The sequence below is a fragment of the Electrophorus electricus genome, chromosome 6 (assembly GCF_041902795.1).
Source record: "Electrophorus electricus isolate QZ-2024a chromosome 6, ASM4190279v1, whole genome shotgun sequence".
Lineage (NCBI taxonomy): Eukaryota > Metazoa > Chordata > Actinopteri > Gymnotiformes > Gymnotidae > Electrophorus > Electrophorus electricus.
The window spans coordinates 27,187,432-27,210,820 of record NC_137502.1 but is presented as its reverse complement, the minus strand read 5'-3'; the positions used below and the strand labels follow the sequence as shown (position 1 = coordinate 27,210,820).

General features: G+C 42.6%; 1 protein-coding gene across 3 annotated transcripts in view; it reads left to right on the top strand.

Moving 5' to 3' along the window:
- Nucleotides 1–17,628, top strand: part of unc13c (unc-13 homolog C (C. elegans)) — a 143,515-nt gene extending 125,887 nt beyond the window's left edge. For all 3 annotated transcript variants that reach the window (XM_081716214.1, XM_081716215.1, XM_035525330.2), the window contains 4 exons: nt 5,021–5,168; nt 13,467–13,559; nt 14,832–14,991; nt 16,041–17,628. In XM_081716214.1, the coding sequence (XP_081572340.1) occupies nt 5,021–5,168; nt 13,467–13,559; nt 14,832–14,991; nt 16,041–16,326 (687 nt within the window). In that variant the 3' untranslated portion in view covers nt 16,327–17,628. The remainder of the gene's footprint in view (nt 1–5,020; nt 5,169–13,466; nt 13,560–14,831; nt 14,992–16,040) is intronic.
- Nucleotides 17,629–23,389: the final 5,761 nt, after the last annotated feature.

Sequence of the window (23,389 nt, the reverse complement as noted above, 5' to 3'; positions counted from 1 at the left end):
TTCTGCCAAAGGATGGCTGGTGTTCTCTGAAACACACCCAGAAGAGTCATACAGATAGTGCTGATAGTCCCAGCCAATCCCGCCCAGTACCATCTAGTTTCAGCCAGCAAATATTGTGCACAGATTGTTTCTATGACTGCATAGCTAAGGGAGAATCTGACAAAACTGTGTGGTACAGAATGCAATAGAACATTAAAAAACCACATAATTCAAATAAGTATATTAGTATATATACAAAGGTTCAACAAGAGTTGGAGAATTTGGCACTGGAATAATTTCTTAGCACTCAGGACAATTTTGCCTGAAACTGCCTCACAGGAACAGCTGAAAAAAATGAAAAAGTCCTTCAAAGTGAAAATTCTGGCAATATTGACAATGGCACATGGAGGGCCATAGTACCAGAGCCAGTGTCAGTGCTCGTATGACATTTAAATGGTGTAGAATTGGCACACAACTTCCATTTAATTGTTATCATATGAGGATTTCTCTTATGGCTCAAAAATGTTGATTTGTTCCTGTTTTAAACTCTCAAACACAATGCCCATTATTTCGGTATATTTTTCTTAACATAATGTGGATTATACAGTAACGGTATTAAAACTAATATGAATGTGTGGGCACTCCAGCATGTAAGGTGTTATAAGGTCTAAATATATTCTTCTCTAATACGTATCAATTAAGTGAAATTTTATTTAGTCTGATAAGTGATGAAAGTAATGTTTTTCTAGGTATGGATTGAGATATTTGGACATTACCTCACTGTGACATATTACATATATGGGTACTGGCTCCACTCTGCTAAGCTCATTCAACACACCACATTGTGAAGAGACATTCCAGGTAGACATTTTTAAAGCACTCATCCTAAACGTGAATCCCAGAAAGGTCACACAGTGCTGGGTACTGTTCTCCCACACCTCCACCAGTGCAAGACTGGATCATAATGGACAGGATCACCAACATGAGACTATATCACAGCAGACTGGATTCCGAGTATAAGACTGTATGATAAAAGACTTGACCACCAGTGTGAGACTATATCAAAACAGACTGGAACACCACTGTGAGAATGGATTACCAGTGTGAAACTGGATCACCAGTGTGAGACTGTATAATAACAGACTGGATCACCAGTGTGAGACTATATCATAACAGACTGGATCACCAGCATGAGAATGTATCAAAACAGACTGGATCACCAGTGTGAGACTGTATCATAACAGACTGGATCACCAGCATGAGAATGTATCAAAACGGAATGGATCACCAGTGTAAGACTAGATCACCAGTGTGAGACTGTATCTTAACAGACTGGATCTCTAGCATGAGACTGTATCATAGCAGACTGGATCACCAGCATGAGTCTGTATCAAAACAGAATGGATCACCAGTGTAAGACTATATCATAACAAACTGGATCACCAGTGTGAGACTGCATCAAAGCAGATTGGATCACCAGTGCAAGAGTGTATCAAAACAGACTGGATCACCAGTGTGAGACAGTATGAAAACAGACAGGGTCACCATTGTGAGACTGCATCAAAACAGTAAGGATCACCAGTGTGAGACTGAATCACCAGTGTGAGACTGGATCACTATTGTGAGACTGTATCATAACAGACTAAATCACCAGTGTGAGACTGGATCATAATGGGCTGGATCACCAGCACAAGACTGGTTATGAGGAAATCTACTCTCACAGAGCACTTCATCAGAAGCATTTATTTCCTGGAAGTATCTTGTATGTGATCATGTAGAGACAGTCTATCTGTTTGTCAACCTTCAGCTGGACTCACCACAGGAACACTGCTAGCTGGGTATGTTCCATTCAGGCCAGCAGCTGGACTGAGGAATGTTAAAGCTCCAGCGAGTCTGCAGTGCCTGATTCACTCATGTCTGCTGAGTTGGGTCCACGCTTCCCAGACATCAGTGGTCCTGGGTTAATGACCGACCCGTGATGAAGGAGACAAAGGTTGTGCATGACAAGAAATGGACTGCAGTTTTGAATGGGCACCTGTTACATACACACCTGCTATATTCACACCTGTTATATTCACACCTGATACAGTCACATTTACAGTGTATACCAGATGTTCCTGTCCAGAGAGACTTACAGTACTTTATAGGTGTCTCCATGGAAGAAATGCTGGTAAACTGGGTCTGAGTCTAAGGAGACTGCTAAGCTAGACCTCTGGCAGAGGGATAAGACACAAGGCACGTACAAACTATTTTTTTTCATGTAGAGAAGAAAGAGGATTGGTGATTACACCTTGTGCGTATTTGAAGTGCCTAGAAGTGACTGTGGATCTTTTAAGTGCTGCTTGAAGAAGTAGGTCTCTATTCTACATTTGAAGACAGCAAGAGACTCTGATGTACAGACAGGTAGTGGGAGTTCATTCCACCATCTAAGTGCTGGTTCAGAAAAGTGTTGAGAGTCTTCCCTGTCTCAGGAATGATGACTCACGTCATGCTGTACATGCGGTGGGAAGGGTCTGAGATACGCTACAGGAGAGACGAATACACATTACTCAGAACTCAGTACTCAGTACAGGTACTGAGTAAAGTGGCCAGAGATTGTAGGTACAAGACAGGTGTTTCCAGTAAAGTGGGTGAGGCATGTACAGAGACATAAGCAGATTGAGCAAGGAATGGAAGACATGAGACTAGTTTAATGATCTGATGCTTTCTTGACTTGCTTGTCTAAAATAATAAGAATCAGACTTTTTGTGCTGTTGTGATTTACTGATGTTTTCTAATGGTCCTTCTGTTTGACTAGCAAATACAACACGGCCTAGCCTGGACTGGGGGACCATGTGTTTGATTCCTTAACCTAAATCAGGCTCTGGATCAGACCCTGGCAGCTGTGGGCAGTCATCTTGTTTGAGTTCAATTACAGGATATTGTTGCAGGATCTCATTGGCTGTAGAGTAAAATGACTGAGTAGTTGACATCAGAGCTCACTGCAATCAGTCAGCTACCACCTACATCTCAGAAAGACCAGAGAGGGGGGGGGGGGAGACAGAGAGAGGGGGAGAGATAGAAGGAGAGAGAGAAGGATAGAAGGAGAGAGAGAGCGAAGGAGAGAAGGGGGAGAGAGAGGTGGAAAAAAAACAAGATGGTGAGAGAGAAAGACAGACAGAAAGCAGACGCACATAAGAAAAGAAAATGAGACTGCAATAAGAAGAGAGAAGTGAGTCCGCATTCAGAGTCTCACTGCCCTTTCCTGGCCATTGTGGGCTGAGACTGGGCTATTCAATCTTAATAACACCAGACAATCCACAAATGAGGATTAGATTATCATCCCACTGACAGCATTTGGCTAATGTCTTCCATAGTCAGCCTGATGAAAATGTCACGCGTTCACACCAACGCTTAGCTATTCCCCATTTAATCACATTGTGCAGGGTGCTCACTAATAAGCAATGTGTGTGTGTGTGTGTGTGTGTGTGTGTGTGTGTGTGTGTGTGTGTGTGTGTGTGTGTGTGTGTGTGTGTGTGTGTTAATCCTGGCCACTGTGATGCACCTGTGTGACATGAAATGGTGAATCTGTCTGCAGACTCCATCTTGTTTGTGAATTGCCTTTTTGGAAGAAAATTCCCTTCAGAACAAAAGCTTTTCAGAGAGCTGAAAGCACTTGTCTGTTTCATATTCAAAAACTCCATGGTGCTCGGAGTTGATGAGTTGAGCTATCTTACCATGTGCAGCATACCCAGAGTGAAGACTCTCAGGTTCAAGTTTATGCAAACAATGAGAAGAAAACCTCAAAAGCAGCAGGACTGTGGGCTCTTTTCTCACTACCATCACACTGTCTTTAGTGAGAACTGATAAGCCTGCCCTCCCTGTGTGCACTAAATGCAGCTCCTCTAAGATTTCCACACTGCTACCTTGGCTGCTGTGTGTGCTTCTGCTGAAGTGACAGTCGCCAGTTGGCAGTGACGGGCTGAGAGTGTCAACCCAAACAGCGTTAATGAGGCTGCTGGTGACCAAAAGATGCTGGGACTAGTCCATAGTCTTCATTCACATTACCAGACTAAAGGGACTCAAATCAGATTTTTGGCCTAAATATAACAAATGACAAATATAAGATTTTTTTCAGGGCTTTGAGAACACAGAAATCTGATCTTTGCCAATCAGATTTGAGTCACTTTCATATCTGGTCCTAGATCAGATTCATTGGCATGTAAAATGAATGAGAATAGTCTAATGTTGCCTGTACTCAGGATCTTAGCGCTGTCGTTGTCAGCTAGCATCCACACCACAGCAAAACGACAATGAAGGAGATCAACAACAGCTAACAAACAGCTAAACGCTAACTAACAGCTAACAGCTAACAATCAGCTAAACGCTAACTAACAGCTAACAGCTAACAATCAGCTAAACGCTAACAACTAACAGCTAGCTCACAGCTAACAGCTAAAGTTGGCTGACTGGCTTTATCACTTTCTCCTCCTGATCATGTTTAGCCAACTGTTTGTCCTCCTCCGGAGCAAAATGCACAGATGAGCTACTATGTCCATTCTGCTGGTTTTAATACCAGAAGTTGTGTCACAAATATGACGTTACTAATATGCGCATGTGTCCTGATTGAGAGGACAGATGTCTTCACATTACAAACAGATACAGGTCACTTGCAATTATCAAGATAAGCAAAAAATCTGAATTGAAGAATGAGGCCGGTAATGCTTACAAATCCTGTTGGTGTATATGTATATATGAGAGAGAGAGAGAGAGAGAGAGAGAGAGAGAGAACATATGTTTGTGGTATACATTCCAAACACTTTCTCTGGCCATTTTTCTGAGCTAGCTGGTAAGATCTCTGCAGAATTGTGGGGGCTGTGGACTTTCTTAAACCTCTTCTATAACCCCTAATTTGTACAAATGTCAAACGAAATTGTCCCCACTTGTTAGGATGTGAAGCCTAAGGGAGATAAGACTGCTTTACATTACACACTGCGTAGGAAACATCGCCCTCGAGTGAGTGAGTCAGCTCCATTGTAACTGTGGAAACCTTTCTCCACAGCAATATTTCCACGCGGGTGGCAATGGACTGAAAAAGACGTTCCTGGAGAAGAGCCCCGATCTGAAGTCCCTGAAGTATGCCCTCAGCCTTTACACCCAACCCACAGATGCCTTGATCAAGAAATACATTTGCACCCAAACCTCTCAAGGTAAGGCTGGCTCTGCAGCAGCTAATTACCGACTGGGATCTAGCACAGGTCACGTGATCTCAGGGAGGCTGGAATCTAGCACAGGTCACGTGTTGTCAGGGAGGCTGGGATCTAGCACAGGTGACGTGGTGGTGGTGGTGGTGGTGGTAGTGTTGGGGACATTAAAGTGTGCTGACTGTCTTTTAAGGAGGCATTTTTTTACTCAAATATATGTTCATTACTGTCTGATTCTGGAAGTGTTCCATACTGTCTGATTCTGGTAGTGTTCATTACTGTCTGATTATTAATGCATCACCACTTCTGAACATATAGTCATGCACATGTATTGTTTCCTGTTTTGTTTAGCTGGAAAGAACTTTTATAAGTCTTGTTTTTTAGTGGGGGATATTGTACTCACATAAGATAATGAGATCTGTGGCTACCAAAGTCCTTGTAAAGCCAAACTTCTTCTAATTAGGACTTGATTAAGATCAAAGAGTTTCCTTTATCTTATGACATGTTTAAAACAAAAAGAACTGGCCCCTGTTTATTTCCACCACACTTATTGGAAATTTCTGCACATTTACTTTTACAGCGGTTAACAGACGCTCTTATCCAGAGGAACTTACAAAAGTGTTTTGTCATTTACTCATAGAATACATCCTAGCCAGTACAGTAGGTTAGAGTCCAATATACCAATGATCTAGAATACTGTTGAAGTACAGGGATCAATACTGATGCCTAGAAGTGCAAAATAGCTCTATAATAGACGACGAAAAGTTACAGACCCTACAATAAGTTGTAGAATTTCAGTTAGTCAACATAGGCACAGGATCAGTGTCAATTTAAATATTCCACAAATAGATGGGTCTTCAGTCTGCATTTGAAGACTGCAAAGGACTTTTCTGTCCGGACAGCCATGGAAGTTCCAACATCTTGGAGCCAGGACAGAGAATAGACGCAATGCTTGTCTTCCATGAGACCTGGAGCATGGTATTTTAAGACGAGCCATACTTGAGGTTCGAAGTACTCGAGGCACAGATCGGGATTTGACCTTTGACATCATGTCTGGAGGGGCTGGTCCATTTTTGGCTTTGTAGGCGAACGTCAGAGTTTTAAATCTGATGCAGGCAGCGAGTTGCAGAAGTCGAGCTTTGAAATGGCAAGAGACTGCATAAGCACCTGTGTGGCTTCCTGCGAGATAAAGGGCCAAATCCCTCATACGTTACAGAGGAGAAATCTGCAAGACAAGGTCAGATTTGAAACATGAGTTGAGAACGACAACTGGCTGTCCAAAGTTCTGCCCAGGCTACAAGCATCTTAAAATCCTACAAACTCAGTGTTTAATATGCCCTCTTATAACAGGGACAAAAAAACGATTAGCGAGAGAGAGAGTGAGAGTGTGTGTGTAATAGTAGTAGGTTGTACTGTTGTTTTCACAATAAGACAGTACCAAAAGGCTGATGTTTAAAATGAGGCAGTTTCCAATTGACTAAACACAATGTGAAATATGGTCAATTCTGTAGTGTAGTACACAATGTTTCCACAGAAACAGGACATTTCAGATGTAAGTCCTTCATCAGCTGTTCAAGCAAAGTGCTTCTGAAGTCCTGGAAAGTGAAACTAGTAGATACATTGTACAGACAATTAAAAGATATCAAAGATCATATCTCATCAAAATGGAGATAAATGACCATAACTGATAAGTGTAAAAACTATACTCAACTGTACCCTGCAGCCGCTCTAGGTGTGCTACACATACATTTATTAACACAGCCACTACAATAACGGGCACAAACGGATCAGTCCTCACCCTGTCCTCCTCATGCAGAAGGAGGTGTTTATTGTATCTCCTGCAAATGTCATCAGCTTTACACTGGAGACACTGTGAGAAGACTTGTCAATCATTCTGACAAAGCACGTTCAGACCATCATCCATTGACTGATTCATGCATTCATGCATTCATTCATTCATTCATTCATTCATTCATTCATTCATTCATTCATTCATGTCTTGATATACTGCTGTTTTATTGCTTTTTTAATGTGTTTATTAGGTGTCCTTGAGTGTCTTGAAAGGCACCCATAAATAAAATGCATTATTATTATTGTTGTTGTTGTCAAAATTAATTATTTGTCATTTCCAGTGGCAAGGCATTTCAATGTAAATGGCCCTTGCATTAATGACATATCTGTTAGCATTGCCAGTTTTTGCTATTGCAGCAGAGAAGTTAAAACATTCACATGAATGTTGTGATTTAAACTTCTACTCTTTTGAACATAAACTGGTTTCATCTCCGAGAACCTCAGAAGCCAAGCTGATCCAAGGACCTCTCTCCTCAAAGTCTCATTTCTCTGGAGAAATATACAAGTGAACAGGATTCCAGGGACTAACTGTGGTGTGTATATATGTATATATTTATAGCAAGAGAGATATTAAAAATTGTAGTAAAGTACACAGAGTTTCCAGAGAAACAGAACGTTTCAGACAGAGGTCCTTCATCAGCTGTGCAAGCAAAGTGCATATGTGTGTGTGTGTGTGTGTGTGTGTGTGTGTGTGTGTGTGTGTGTGTGTGTGTGTGTGTGTGTGTATGTGCGTGTGTGTGTGCGTGTCTTCTCAATTTCATGTCTTTCTGTCTTACTATAACATAAAGTGAACTCTTCTGGTTCCTTATTTAGTTCCCAGGGTTTAGAAGGCCTTACACCCTCCAACTCGTGACCCACTTTAAAATTGCCAATATCTCTATACCACTGTAATACCTTCCCTTTCCCCATGAGTGCAGGTATAACATTTCTCACTGTGGGGGGGGGGTAACATACTCACCCCCCCCCTCCCCGCCCAGGCCCGAAGCGTCCGTGGGCAGGGGTGAGGTCTGTATTGGGTTGTATCGGGTAGATTCGAGTAAGAGACCTGAACAGTCTCACCTCCATCTCATCTCCATCTCACCTCTATCTCAGCTCCATCTCAGCTCCAGTCTCAGTTCCATTCTCAACTCTGTTTCATCTCCATCTCAGTACCATCACAGCTCCATCTCAGCTCTGTCTCAGTTCCATTGCTCTTGATTCATCTGCTTCTCCCCTTTGATTCATCTGGTGAAGAGTTTGCTAATAAGCTGATGAGCTCAATTAGAGCAGAGAAACCACAACAGTTTTTCCACAGGGTTGGAGTTGGCAAATAGTCTGCTGCAAGTTTATTCTTCTCTCTTTTACTTGTCTTTTTGTAGTCATGACCTTTTCAAAATTGCTAGGGTTATACGACATAGTAAAATTACATTATTAAAATTCCCCTATCTTCCAACACACACACACATGCATGCATATATGCACACACACATACATGCATGCACACATGCAAGAATGCATATGTGCACAGACACACACACATGCATGCATATATGCACACACACATACATGCATGCACACATGCAAGAATGCATATGTGCACAGACACACACATGCATGCATGCACACACACACACACACACACACACACACACACACACACACACGCATGCATGCAAACTAGGCTACAGGTATTCCAAAACATCTCTTATTTTTCCATTTCTCCAAATTCCCAGACAGCCATTTCTCCAAGTGAAGTTCCTGCTCCTCAATAGTCACTGCTCTTGTGTGGATTGTGATTCTTGACTTCTACCTAGTTATTGGTAGAACTGACCAGATCACCTCTCAGGTCAAACTCTCAATCAGGGCACACTCTAAACACGTTCAGGTGACGGCATTCATCAAACTCTGAAGATCAGAGTTGTTCACACGCTGCGTCGGGACAGCTGCCAAACCTCTCTCGTGCATCGATCAACCTGAGCGTTTGTTCCACGGGGTCAGAGATATGAATTCATTTAAACACTGGAGTTAACTCAGCCTTGATTGATCCACGTCTGCAAGGTCACTCGATATTTATTCTTTTATGCAACATGTCCTCCTCCATCCTCTGAAGGACGTGGCGTCACACCAAAAACACACTTTCTGGCGGCTTTCTTTCATGCCTGCATTCCCCAAAGTCTTGCTGCCAGGTCTGGTTGCAATCAAGGAATATTGTTGAGCCCCTCCCAATCCTTTTGTCTGGATGAAAGGGTAATGTATAAACAAATCAAGTATGGCCCTCCTCCAGAGTGCTGATAAATAACAGTTATGGGTTTCCGAAAGGAAAGCAAGGCAGGCGGCAGGAATGGCTCGGGAAAAACCTCTGAAGCGCTCACTGACATCTCCTGCCAGTCCATATTGATTCCTCCCAGAGTCTGAGGCACCGGCAGACGCCTCACATTTTTATAGTTACTCCGAAACGACCCTCCTCTAAGCACTTCCCCGATGAGGCCTGACACCTCCTTACCTTTACACCTCCCCTTTAGAGCATGCTGTTTACCAAGCCTATGTACAGGTACCATTTACAAGGGGCTGTCTGTATAGATCATAGATCATTCTCCTATCTACCCTAATGGCATCACAAATCCCAGCATTTAGAAGTCTTCACCATGACCATGAAGTTCTTTAGAAGATACAGTGCACCTTTTAACAACTTAACAACTTAAACAACTTAACTGAGGCCTGCAGTTTCTCTGTTCCTTCATTTGAATCACTACTGCAAATCCCATTTTAAGTGTTGCAACTACTTACACACTGCTTGGACATTGAACGTGTCTGAAAGCCATTTGGATTAACTCAAGACAGTGGTTCTGGCAGCACAGCTGGATTAACTCAAACCAGTGGTCCTGGCAGAATGGTTGGATTAACTCAAACCAATGGTCCTGGCAGCATGGTTGGATTAACTCAAGACAGTGGTCCTTTCAGCATGGCTGGATTAACTCAAACCAGTGGTCCATTCAGCACGGGTGAATTAACTCAAGCCAGTGGTCCTGGTAGCATGGCTAGATTAACTCAAGCCATTGGCAGCACGGCTGAATTCAGAGGCATAGCAGGAGGCCGTGAGATTTCCAATTTAGCTGGATACATCCTGCAAAATGTGCCCTTAAGAAAGTTCTCCAGAGAACGCAGGCTCAGAAGCTTGCAATAGCACGTTGTTCTGGATACATATGTCAAAGAAAAGCTGATTGGAGATCAGGTGTGAAAATACATGATGTCACGCATTCATGATGTCACATGTTCATGATTCCACACATATGTGATGTCACACGTTCATGATGTCATACATTCATGATGTCATGTGTTCATGATGTCACACATTCATGATGTCACATGTTCATGATGACATGTGTTCATGATTCCACGTGTTCATGATGCCACACATTCATGATGTCACACATTCCTAGTTTATAGATGAAACTGAGATGAAGCTCTCTTTTGCTCTCTCTCTCGCTCTCTCTCTCTCTCTCTCTCTCTCTTTCTCTCTTCAGGACCATTAAGAGCCTCCTGTAACGATCTGCCAGTCAGCGTTTCTTGAACATTTTTCTAACTGTTCTGCAAGACAAAATAGTTGGAAAAGGGTCACATCATTGCAACTAAATGTTGAAGGTGCCAAGCAATAAGCTTTGTTAATCTGTGATTGATTAGTCTGATCTGTATAGCCCAATATTATAATCCATTCTCCAACTCAGCAGTAAGCTGTGATTGCACATAATGGACATAATTGGATACATATAACACAAATGTATTTGCTAAGCTGAAATCATACCCTGGCCAAGGTTTATATAGTGACATCAATAATACTGACCCTGCTTCTCTTACACATATAATCTCTTTGTCATATAAATGTCATAAAATCTTGTAAATCTAAGTGTAATTCATAATTTTCCTTAAAATCTTTTTTAACCTGACACTAGAATGCTTTGGGTAGCCTCGATCATACAACTTGCTGTGGTATGCACTGATGTCGGTAGTGTTCCATAGCAGTAGCGACAGTGTCTTTTCCCTGTGTGTGTGTGTGTGTGTGTGTGTGTGTGTGTGTGTGTGTGTGTGTGTGTGTGTGTGTGTGTGTGTGTGTGTGTGTGTGTGTGTGTGTGTGTGTGTGTGTGTGCGTGTGTGAGACAGACAGAGAGAGAGAGAGATTTTCCTGTTCCATTTAACCATTCATAAAGTGTCTGCTAAATGAGGCCCCTGATGGTACCGGGGCAGTTCGGGCCCTGGAGGAAGGGTCATATTTTGTTGCCCCTACTGCTGGCATAAATTTCTACTCACATAGCTCTGCTGAGCAGATCCCACACTTTAAGCCACAGCCTTTAACTCATTTAAAATGATTTAAAAATACTAAAGTGACATATTACTACTTGGCAGAAGCTCTGTTAGCACTAAGTACAGCTGTGAGCTCTACCCAACACATCTGTACTGACAGTGGCGTGTGTTTACTGAACAGTAATTGGTCATTTTGCATGAAATAATTCAACCTATCAGGTGTGTGTTTCTTGAAAAGGTCGCAGGCTACCATTCAGGCTCCAGGTATGTATGTTCCCTCAGGTGCAGGTTTCAACTGGCCATCCCACAACATTCCCTTTTATGGAACCACTGATATGGAATGCTGCAAAGTTTTTAACTGGGCACCACTGTGACACTAAGCTTTCCAGCTGTGGATGACATATGTTGATCATATCCATCTTATACATTTCACTGTGCTTTGCTGTTTTGCTAAGATTCACAGCCACTAAGACCACACACATCCACAGTTCACCACAAATGACAAACCCCACAACTCCCATAGTTCACCACAAAGGACAAACCCCACAACTCCCATAGTTCACCACAAAGGACAAACCCCACAACTCCCATAGTTCACCACATGGACAAACCCCACAAGTCTCACAGTTCACCATGAGGTCAAATCTGAATGACACAGTATGTTATCTTTGTTTTGCTTTGCTTTTGAAGCATACAACTTTGTTTTTCCAGAGTCCTCTGAGGACAGCATTTTTGTAACCTGAAGACTGTTGGTGGTATCTTGTGCTTTATCCACACAAGCAATTTCACCCACACAAGGGGGGGATTGAGTGGGGATGTTGTCTTCCTCACTGTAACCAGCAGTGCCAGTAAAGGCTCAGGTCTCCTCCTGACTGGCTGGCGAACCCCCACTAGCCTCCTGCAGGTCACATGTCTGAGTGGACTTCACTTCTTTTAAACTTCATTGTACTTCTTTGTATGTAGCCTTTGAAGTGATTGTAAGCACACTCAGAATGATGCCAAAATCTGGTTAAAAGGGTTTTGTCTTCATGGTGGATTGTTAAAGGCTAAACAAGTTGGCACACACTACTGATTACCTTCACTGTGACCTCACTAAAATCCTCACAAACCAATCAAAACGATATTTTAATGATTATCTTATGAATTATTTCATTTTCCTTGTAGATCTATTTGATTATATTTCAACCTTCTTGTAGTATTTGAATGAGAAAGCAATCATATGTGTTGGAGTAACTGAGATGTGCCTTTGGCAGGTCGTGGACCTGTTTCAAAACTGGTTTTAACATGCAACTGTGTAGCACCTGCATCCCACAAGTGTGCACCCCCTGTCCAATGGGAGAAGAGGAGAGCGATGTGACAGGTTTTCAGTCAGAACACACTTGCCCTCGAATGTAAAGACAAACGTGTATCCAGATGAACTGGTTCTTTCTGGGCAAGCTCAGCTGCTGAATTGGACAGTTGTGTTCCCTCATTCCCTCCGAGGGCTCATCTAACACACTTCAGTTAATGGAGTAATGGAACAGCCCTTAGGATGGCGTGGCGAAGTGCACAAGGGTATGATAAAAAGACTGAACACAGAGCCGGGTTCAGGTTAATACTCCTTACTCAAGACAGCTATTTTCCTTTCATGTCATACCCCGGGTCACTCCTTGGATGGTGCTTTCTGTGAGAAATATAGGCTGTCTTGTTTGGGTGTGAATCCAGGTCGGACTCTGACTTGTAACAGGGTCAGACAGTTCACACTAAACGGAGTTTTAATTTTAATAATACAGAGTTTGTCGTTCATTTTTATGATTTTGGATGTAGAGTTGGTAGCTATTTCAAAAGGGAAAATTATCATTCTACTACAGCTTCACTTGCTAGTAAAAGTGTTCTTTTTTCCTTTGCCAACTTGGCTGAGTGGGTCGTTGGGTCGATGCCAAAGTTTTGCCACTGTCCCATTAATTTACCTGTAGCATTTTCCTGGGCACCAGATCACGCGGCATATTGTCAGCGTTTTATCAGTTTCGTCTCTTTTATTTGCCTTTTGGGGTTTTTTTTTCAGGAGGTTTTGTGTGAGTAATCTTTATTTAATCTTAAATCTCTGCTGAATCTTTAGTGGGTAAACGATTTCTCTAGATTTTGCAGTGGTTTCAGTTTCTTCATTGATTTTTGGGGTTCTGTGTTTAATCCCAGGTCAGTCGACGTCTGGCTCTGTGGGGGAGGTGGTGATACAGGTGGATCTCATCTCACACCCAGGCACAGGGGAACACAAAATCAGTGTGAAAGGTAAGCTTCACACACACACACACACACACACACACACACACACACACTCACCCACACGTGCACACACACATGCACACACACAATATATATATATATATATATATATATTTATACAGCATCTTTCTCATACCCAAAGGTTCTTATTAGATAATTGAACTACTTTTACAATAATATAGTAGGCTCTGCACAACGTTAAAACAAACTAGTGAATCTTTAATGTGATATAGTTAAAGCCTGGATGTGTTTGTGATCATGCATTCATCAAAATATCCGTAAAACGTATAAGACGGGCCAGAATGCTAAAGAAGGTGATATGTTAGAGGGCTAATATACACGCTACCACCACACTGCAGTGTCCATACTGCAGGGCCATGTTGTGCAGTCTCACCCCATTACGAGCTTCAATAAAACGATTTTACTCTGGGAAAGCCATGCGGAGAAGGGAGTGAGTCACACTTTAGCCGCACAAGCCAGTTTATTCCTCAAAGCTCTTGTGCTACATGCAGACTCCAAATGTGGCACTCTGCCCCCTGCTGTTCTGGATGGCTTTGGTCCATTAATCACAAAGAGCATAAAGTGCAGCTGGACACAATCCGCAGTGTGGCCTTCAGCTGATTCTGTTCCAATTACGCTTTATCTCTGTGGGACACAAACAGTATGTCCTACACAACCGTCATATGCTTGAGCTGCAAACTCTCCTGTTAGTTTTCAGGTAGCACAAACTTTTGGGGACAGCTTGAGGAACTAGCACACCACAAGCTAATTACATTCAGTGGGGTGAATGTACTGCTAAACCTGGACAAGCTTCAGGTTCGCTCCCTTCTGAGTTGTGCTCTGTGCTCTGAGCTCAGCAAGTATACCACAGCAAACTTTGAGTAACTTACTCAATTATTATTTCTAACAGGTTAGACACTGTACAATTACACAGCCTATCACCATGACGATAAGAGCATACGCATGCCCCGTTACATTTCATATGACCACATACCTGCACGTGTCTGTATGTGTGTGTCTGTGTCTGTGTGTGTCCATGTATACTTTTCCTAACTAAACTATTTTTATTCACTCTGTGGTGGTTTCTCCTTATTCAAATAAAGAGCACATTTTCTCATAGATTTCAACTAAATGTTTCAGATATTTAAGCTTCTGGGTTTGTTGCTTGTTGACAACTTTCTTTCTGTGGAAACTCAGACTTATTTAAGGAGTCAGGACTCAGGACTCAGACGTATGTTTTAAGGCCTAATTTGATGTTCCTGCCTCTCTTGTTTGCAGTGGTCGGCGTGAATAACATCAACTGGCAAACAAACGCCATGTTCCGGCCTTTTGTGGAGATTAATGCCATTGGGCCACACCTCGCTGACAAGAAACGAAAATTCAGCACCAAAACCAAGAACAACAACTGGTCCCCCAAATACAACGAAACATTCCAGTAGTGAGTCATCATGTTCATTATTACACATGTTATTACATATTAATAACACCCTAACATAATAACACCCTTATATAAATAATGCCCAAATATGAATAATACCCATATATTATTAATAACCTAATAAATGCAGTACTGACCACTTTTGCTTTCTTATCTATGTGCTGGATACTTGCTTTCTCTTTGAGGACTGCTTTGTGTAAAATAAATATTAATTATTATTGACATAATTTACACACTACAGCTTAGTTGCTCAGTTGATTTTAAGAGATCCCTACCCATCTGGTTAGCTCTGTTCACTGTGCTAAAGTGTCACTGTGTATCACTGTGTATCTGCCCGGCGCAGTTCATGTTGGAATTTGCCAGCGTCTCAATTAAGATTAAGAGGCAATTAAAAAACAGTGTCTAATTAAGCAATGGCTTCACTGAGTGGATGCCTGCTTGAAAAGCCCCTGCACCAGTAAGGCTATTCAGACCGAGCACAGCCATTACTGAGTCTTTCCCTCCAAGCGTGGTTCACCTCGGTAAAGCCCTCTTCCCTGCATAGGAAATGTCATAATATCAAGAACTAAAAGCCATTTGAAACAAAGGCCAGTTTTAATATGAAATTTGAACGTCATGTTCTTGAATATCGTATAAACCACTGCTAAGTACGTTTGAGTACATAGAGTACCTCACTGTGCCAGGGACAATTATCTCCAAAGTGGTGGAAAATTCATTCCGAGCACAATAAGATAATAAATTTAACCGTAACCAGCACTAAAAACATTTGTAATTTGTAGACTCTTGTCGCTCTTGTCGTAAGTGGTTAAGGTTAAGGCTGCAGACCTGTTAAACACTATCGCCGATAGCGATCGTGTGACTGAACCTGCCGGTGGTGATCATGTGCTGCCATTGGCTCGTCATCAGCCACCCCCATGCTGGCTTCGTAACCCTCTGTTAGCAACGTTAGCACGCTAGTGTGACACGTGCCTTCACTGTGCGCGTGAGTGCACCTCGCAGTGCTCGCTCTCTAACACTCCCCCTCCCTCCTCCCCCCCCCCCCCCCGCAGCGTCCTGAGCAGCGACCACGGGCCGGAGTGCTACGAGCTGCACGTGTCCGTGAAGGACTACTGCTTCGCTCGCGAGGACCGCGTGGTGGGCGTGGCCGTGCTGCCGCTCCGCGAACTAGCCGACAAGGTGAGCGTGAGCGCCACCTACCCGCTCGTGCGCAGCATCGCCATGGACGACACCGGCCTCACTATCACGCGGATACTCTCGCAAAGGACCAACGACGACGTGGCCAAAGAGTTTGTGCGTCTCAAGTCGGACACGCGCTCGGCCGAAGAGGTGTCGTAACGGGAATAGAGAGGTAGGCTGAGGCGAACGCTGGCGCGAGGAGCAGGGGGACACGCGCAACGGGGAGGTGGCTGGGAGGAGATAGCCGATACAGCGCGAGACAGTCGTGTTGTTCGTTTCTGTGCATGTGCGTAAAACATCTGTTGGAATGTTCATTTTAAAACTAAAAGTATGTACTAAAAAGTGTTTACCTACTGTATGCTCACTATTAAGTAAATATATTCTACGGTTACGTTAATGAGACGTTGAATACATTTTGTATGACAATTAGTCTTCTTGAGCAGGTATTTGTTCAGATAAAGTGCCAAACCCAATAAGAAAAAAAAAAGAAGAAAAAGAAAAATTCCTAACAATTATTGGTGAACTTAGTGACCTTTTAAATTTGCTCGATTCTTTTGTCTGTCTGTCTGTGCGCGTGTTTCATTCTCTCTTAAAATGTGTACCGTTTGTTTTTCATTTTGGTCGTCTCTTTGTTTGCACAACTGTTTTAATCCACCTCTCTCTTTCCTGCGTTCTCTCCCTTTTCTCTTTCTCTCTCTGAGTGTGGCGCCGATGATGCATGTTGCGTTTCCATGCTGTTTCTCCCATGTTGTCAGTAAAGTGGTCCTAGGCCTTGCGCCGCTCCACTCCCAGACGGCGTCTTCTGTGCTGACTGTACAAAACAACATTGGTTTCTTTTTTAAATGGCGATGACTGCTATGTAATTCTTCATAGGTGTTTGTAATTTTATAGCCACCGGCAACAACGAGGCTCGCCTTCAGTGCTTACTAGAAAAGACAGAATACGTGGATTGGACTTTTTAACTGTTTTTGTTTGCTTGTTTTGACTGTTTAATTTTCGGTTCGTTTTGGCCAGTAAGCTACCAGCCTTTCAGAATGATCACTGTGAACATGCGGTTTGAAAGGCAATCTCACACATTACAATTGCTGAGGGTCCGATACTGTCCTTTCATTTCGGACACTGCCAAAGTTACATGAAAAAAAAAGTTTGTACAATAGAAATCCATTACCTGTATGAAGATAAGTATATGCTATGTACACGTGCTCTCTATTTTTAGTTTGATCAATGTTGTGTCTGATTGTGGATGGATTGATTCAGAAATGCTTATTGGGGGATTATTTCTGTGAAGTTGTTTATTTGGATGTGAAAAGTTGTAAATGTTTGGGTTTTCACCATTTGTCATTTTATTTATTTTTCTTTACAAAGGAAAGACTTTAACATTTGGTAATTATGCAACATTCCTATGTATTGCACTGATGGCGAACTGTATGTCATGTAAATATATTTAGTGAGAAATTGTAATTCTTGCTGTAATTAGTCTTCTGTTCATCAACCCTCCATAAACACGTAACAGAGGTGGTTTGGTAATAATCTCAACACCAAACACGTAAGATCAGCAGAGATCTGATCTTTCTTTAACTGCCTTTTCAGAACTCTCCTGATATTCAGCAAAATACTTTGAGTCCAGTTCACACAACACACAATCGATCCAAATCGATCCCTTCACTTTATGACTCTTGGCACACGTATCCAGGGGTCTAAATGCAGTGAATGCAAAGGGTTAGAAGGAAAAGTCCTGTCCCGATCTGTTACATGTCCTGTCCTGTTCTGTTACATGTCCTGTCCTGCTCTTTGAGTGGGCACTTGTATCTTTTTCTTTATGCCTGCTGTTTTCTGTATCTTGTCCACTATCACGATGTCTGGTTCTCCCCTACTTGCTTATCTGTCTGAGTCTGGAGGTTCCCACAGGATCTGAGCCGTGCTTTTCAGATATTAACAGGATGCATTTTTTGCGGTTCTTTGCATCTGGGCTTGGATGTGTCTAGCTAATATGTCCTGTATATGTTCCTGTATATGACCCCTGACACTTGGTTGTCTCTCAATGTGTTTTCCCAGCATGCTTCCATCCTGCTACTAGGTGCTGGATCGTTTCAGAGGCTCCTGTACACAGTCTGCATCGTGGGTCTTCGATTGACCATTGGCAGAATTGTCTTTTAAAAGCCAACCCTGCTATCTGTCAGTTGTACATTCCGTGAAGGGGCTTATTCTGCCCTGGCACCTACTCTGTTTCCATGGTGACCACATCCCCTATCTGAGGCACTCCCTCATCTGCTCATCCTTGTAGAACATTGCTTGGGTGGATGTTTCATGTCTCACCCTGGACAGTGTACCTTAAGCTTCGTAGTGGTCTGGTCTTGGGTGGAGTGTGTGGTACGTTGTAAGGAGTGGTCTGGTCTTGGGTCGAGTGTGTGGTATGTTGTGAGGAATTGTCTGGTCTTGGGTAGAGTGTGTGGTGCATTGTGAGGAGTGGTCTGGTCTTGGGTGGCTAGTGTTCCTGACAGGAGCTTCCATATGGGCAGGCAGGTAATTAGTCTGTAGGTGGATGGTGATTTTCTCTTGTGGGGCTCCTTCATGACCAGCACAGTCGTGCTTGTGTTTGCCTTCCTAGATGGAAGCCGGTTGCTAGCAGCTTGTTCATTTATTCTGCTAGGCAGACGTGATTTTTTTTTAACCAGTAGGTGTGGGGCATGTCTGGGCCAGAGGCAGCCCAGGTCTTCATGTTTCTGACCTGCTCTTGGAATTCTGCTGTTGTAATGCTGACTGGCTCCTGCCCTGGGAGATCTCAAACACTGACTGCTGGTGTTGTGTGAGCATTCATTCTCCCACATACTTTGGGTGGGTCCACAGTCATGGCTCTTTGGCTCTTTGGATGGGTCTTTGGTGAAGAGGACATTGACTCTTTGACCACTGCGTGTTGTGTGTACCTGTGCAGTATGATTGCCAGTGTTGTTATCTCTAGAGCCACCTCTGAAGTCTCACTTATGGGCTTCCCATTGTATGTCTTATGGGTGGTTTGTGGTTTGTATTTTGTAGCCTACGGTCTCAACCATGTCTATTTCAACAGACATGTATGTTGTACATGGCTCCTGGCATTCATGTCTCCTGGCATCTTACAGCAGTAGTTAACTTTCTCAAATGCCGTAGGTGTCGTGTCTGGGCAGTGATATTTACGCTTTACTTCATCCATCTCCAGTCATGAGGTCTGAGTGCTGGCTAGCTAACCGCTTGTCTCCTCACACACAGTGCCCCTCATCTGCCTCAGAAAGCCTCCTTCATTGGTTTAAGACAACCAACATGCCAAAGACCATCTGAACGGAGAGCACAAAGAGAGTCAAACCAGGTTGGACAATATGGATCCAATATATATGTGTGTGTGTGTGTGTGTGTGTGCGCACGCGCACACTGCAGGGCTCGGATCCGTTCTGACTCGATGCGTGTGATGATGACTCTGTAGCAAACACCCCGCTGCCACACATACATGGTCATAAACACACGCTCACACATGCGTTACTCATCTCATGTCAGAATTGAAACACAGCTCTGTGTATTGGCTTCACCTGCCCTTCCGCTGCCAAGAGCTGAGCGCTCGTCTGTTCACTGAACCACAGCATGACGCGGGCTAAACCAATCAGAGAGGAGCACAGATCTGAGTACACGGAGGCCTCCCAACCCAGCGGCGTCTAAGATCAGCAGTGATGTTCAGGAGCATACGTTTAGTGCATTTAGTAGTCCCACTGTGGAAAACATTAGCCTCTTAAAACTATCATGGTAATATGCCATAGACTCAGCTGCAGTGTTTAAGTCTGACTTTTACCTTGGAACTTTATTGAGCTTTTTAGATAGGGAACTGTTTATGGGGAGAAGCTGAAGTCTGTCTGTGCAGTACAGGGCTACTGTCCAATTTTAAGATGAAGCACAGAGAAATTATTTATTGCCCTCTATATTCCATATTCATTGCATTTATTCTACACACACACACACACACACACACACACACACAGACACACACACACACACACACACAAGTAGAGAGAGACTGAGAGTGAGACTGCAATGATTTGATTGCAGTCTCCTATGAATGGGACGCAGTTGCTATGGAAACCCAGTGCCCCTGCCCCAGCACTAGGAGGGAATGTGCAATACAAGATGGAAATTGTATCATCCTGAGCAGCAGCTATGAGACCACAGACGATTCCCAATACAAAGGCAGCGCAGAGCGGAGAAGCATCAGGGTAAGGCCTGGATCCACTGAAGTACTAGTGCACATCTAAAAATGGCATTTCTAAAGAGACAGAAGGTACATTAAGGCCCTGGGAGTGACCCACAGCTAAAAGCTGTACTTTACTGCCCAGCTCCAACCAAAACTCCTTTCTTTATCTTCAGACTAAAGATCTGTTTCTGATGGAAGTGCTACTACTCGAACGGTCTGTTTTACTGAAGGCCAGAGCAAGAACTTACAGGTCCCTGAATGTTCAGAGCGAACCAGTGTCTCTGTGGGTCTTTAACACGACCCAGAAGAGAACCAGAGAACCAGCGTGCCAAAGCACAGCCAGCATAGTGCGCACAAGCCTGCAGGAGAGGACGCTCTCACACTCTGCTCAGCCTCCAGGCTTTGGGGAGTACCACGGTGTGTTAACACCAGTCTGACTGCTGTTGACATGTTAGAATTAACAAGCCCCAGTCTTTCACATATGGATTTTAGCACTGTACTCAAATATCGAAGTAAAACGCATCAAAATTTTCCCACATCTCATAAAAGCACAGAGGTTCACGACCTCGCTTACATCTCTTTGCCCGAGTGCCGTTCTTTCTTCAGACAGATGGAAGTATTCCGGCTGGCTCATTCATTTTTAAAAGACTCTTATTAAATAAGAAAAAAAGCTGAATGGTCTGTCAAATATCAAGTTCCCTTTAGAAGAGATCTGATTATAGGCAGAGCGTTCTGCACAATCCTCTGGATATAAATAATCTGTACGGAGGAAGAGGAAACAAGACATCTTTAACATTTTGTCAGCCAAGATCCCAACACGTTAAAATAATCAGAGTTCTGGTATAGAATAATAATAATAATAATAGTAATTGATATGTGCTTGGACTGAGTCCATTACAAGGCTGGAGTTTTACTATACTAACATCATGGATATTGGGCAAGACAAGGCCTTAGACCTAATTCACAAAATTAAATTCACAACTCTAATTTTAAATATTATGAATCTCAGAACACATAGTTTAAGAAATATTTTTGCAGTCACCCAGTAATTAGACTGGCTCTAGCAAGTAAATTTATGGTTGTAAACTTATGTTAACATTTATGGAAATAACAATCTAAATCTCCTAATAAAAGTGTGTTTATTTTTTGTAAGCACTGAATTAACAGATGTCTATCTCAAACTATATATGATATTAATAAATATCCATCCTGTAAATATTTAGTCAATTCTGGTCTTTGCTGGCTAATACTCTAGCAAAATACACAGAAAACAAGTGGTTAGCACTTTTCCAAAAGTGAATCTTGCTGATAAGGGCAGGATTAGCCCCCAGAGCCATGAGCTAAACACAAAAAAGGCTGTAACTCAGTTGTGTGAAGTGCAGGGACTGGACCACACTCCCAGCTCCACAACACATTTCCTTTAGTAACAACTCCTGGAGCATGGCAGCTTCGGCAGTTTTCTGACTGCTTTAATAGGCCTGATTAATCTAACCAGACCATCCTCAAGGCTTTTTTACCCTACTCGAATCATGTAAGGAGGATTAAGGAGGATACAGCGTCATCAAGATTTATTGGCACCCGTGATAAAGATGAACAAGAGAAAGATCTAGAAACACGCCAGTGCTGTTCACTGGGGTGATCATGAATGGAGTATATGACATGAATGAGAGTGCAGTAAAGTTATTTTTTTAATTTCACAAAAACACAAAAGGATTGGTACTCCTTCTGTTTGAGATGACAGTACTGAGTCCTACAGGAGAGGAGAGGAGAGCCGTTGTTAAACACAGACATTTATTTAAACATGTCAACAAAAACTAAAGTAAAACACGAGGCATGACACTAACATATAAAAGAGAACAGACAGTAAAGCATGATACAGTATGGATAACCCTAAAGAAGCGTGCACAACACAGGGTCAGACAGCAAAAAAGCACAACAGCTAAACAGGGCTTACTAACAAGGAAGATAACGAGATACAGGTGTGACACACCAGCAATTAATCACTTTACCTTACAGTGTTTCTGGGGAGTTCAGTTGAGAGGACTGAGATGGCAGCTGCACAAGCTTGATTCTTATCCGTGGAACATTTCCGTGTGCTGTTGGTTGTACATTTTGGAATACTGTCTTTGTAAGATCCAACCAACACCCAGATTTAGCACCGTGGCAGATGCAAGCGGGTTTTAAGTAAAAATCTGCTGGTATTTGATGGAATCCACAATGATGTGTTTCTTGACAACTCTGAGGTACTGGAAGAAAAAAACAGTCCACATCATCACACATTCTCAACTTCACAGTAGAACTCAGGTTGTTTTCTGTATGGTGTTAACTGTTTGTAGGCCAAACCCATCTCATCTTCTCCGGTAAAAGTGGCAACGTTTTATGAAGGTCAACACCCTTCAGTCTCATTTCATGTATGTATTCTCTGATGTTTCCCTGACCACTAGCATTTTGTTATAGTGTCATATCTCTGGATAGTGTTATAAACAGTGTGATAGTGTTATAAACAGTGTGATGAAACACTATCCAGAGATATGACACTATCACACTGTTTATAACACTATCCAGAGATATGACACTATCACACTGTTTATAACACTATCACACTGTTTATAACACTATCACACTGTTTATAACACTATCACACTGCGTGTTGTACTGTGTATGACTATGTATGTGACAAATAAACCAAACTTGAAACTTGAAACACTATCCAGAGATATGACACTAAGTTTCAAGTTTGGTTTATTTGTCACATACATAGTCATACACAGTACAACACGCAGTGAAATGGTGTTATAAACAGTGTGATAGTGTTATAAACAGTGTGATAGTGTTATAAACAGTGTGATAGTGTCATATCTCTGGATAGTGTTATAAACAGTGTGATAGTGTCATATCTCAGGATAGTGTTATAAACAGTGTGATAGTGTCATATCTCTGGATAGTGTTATAAACAGTGTGATAGTGTCATATCTCAGGATAGTGTTATAAACAGTGTGATAGTGTCATATC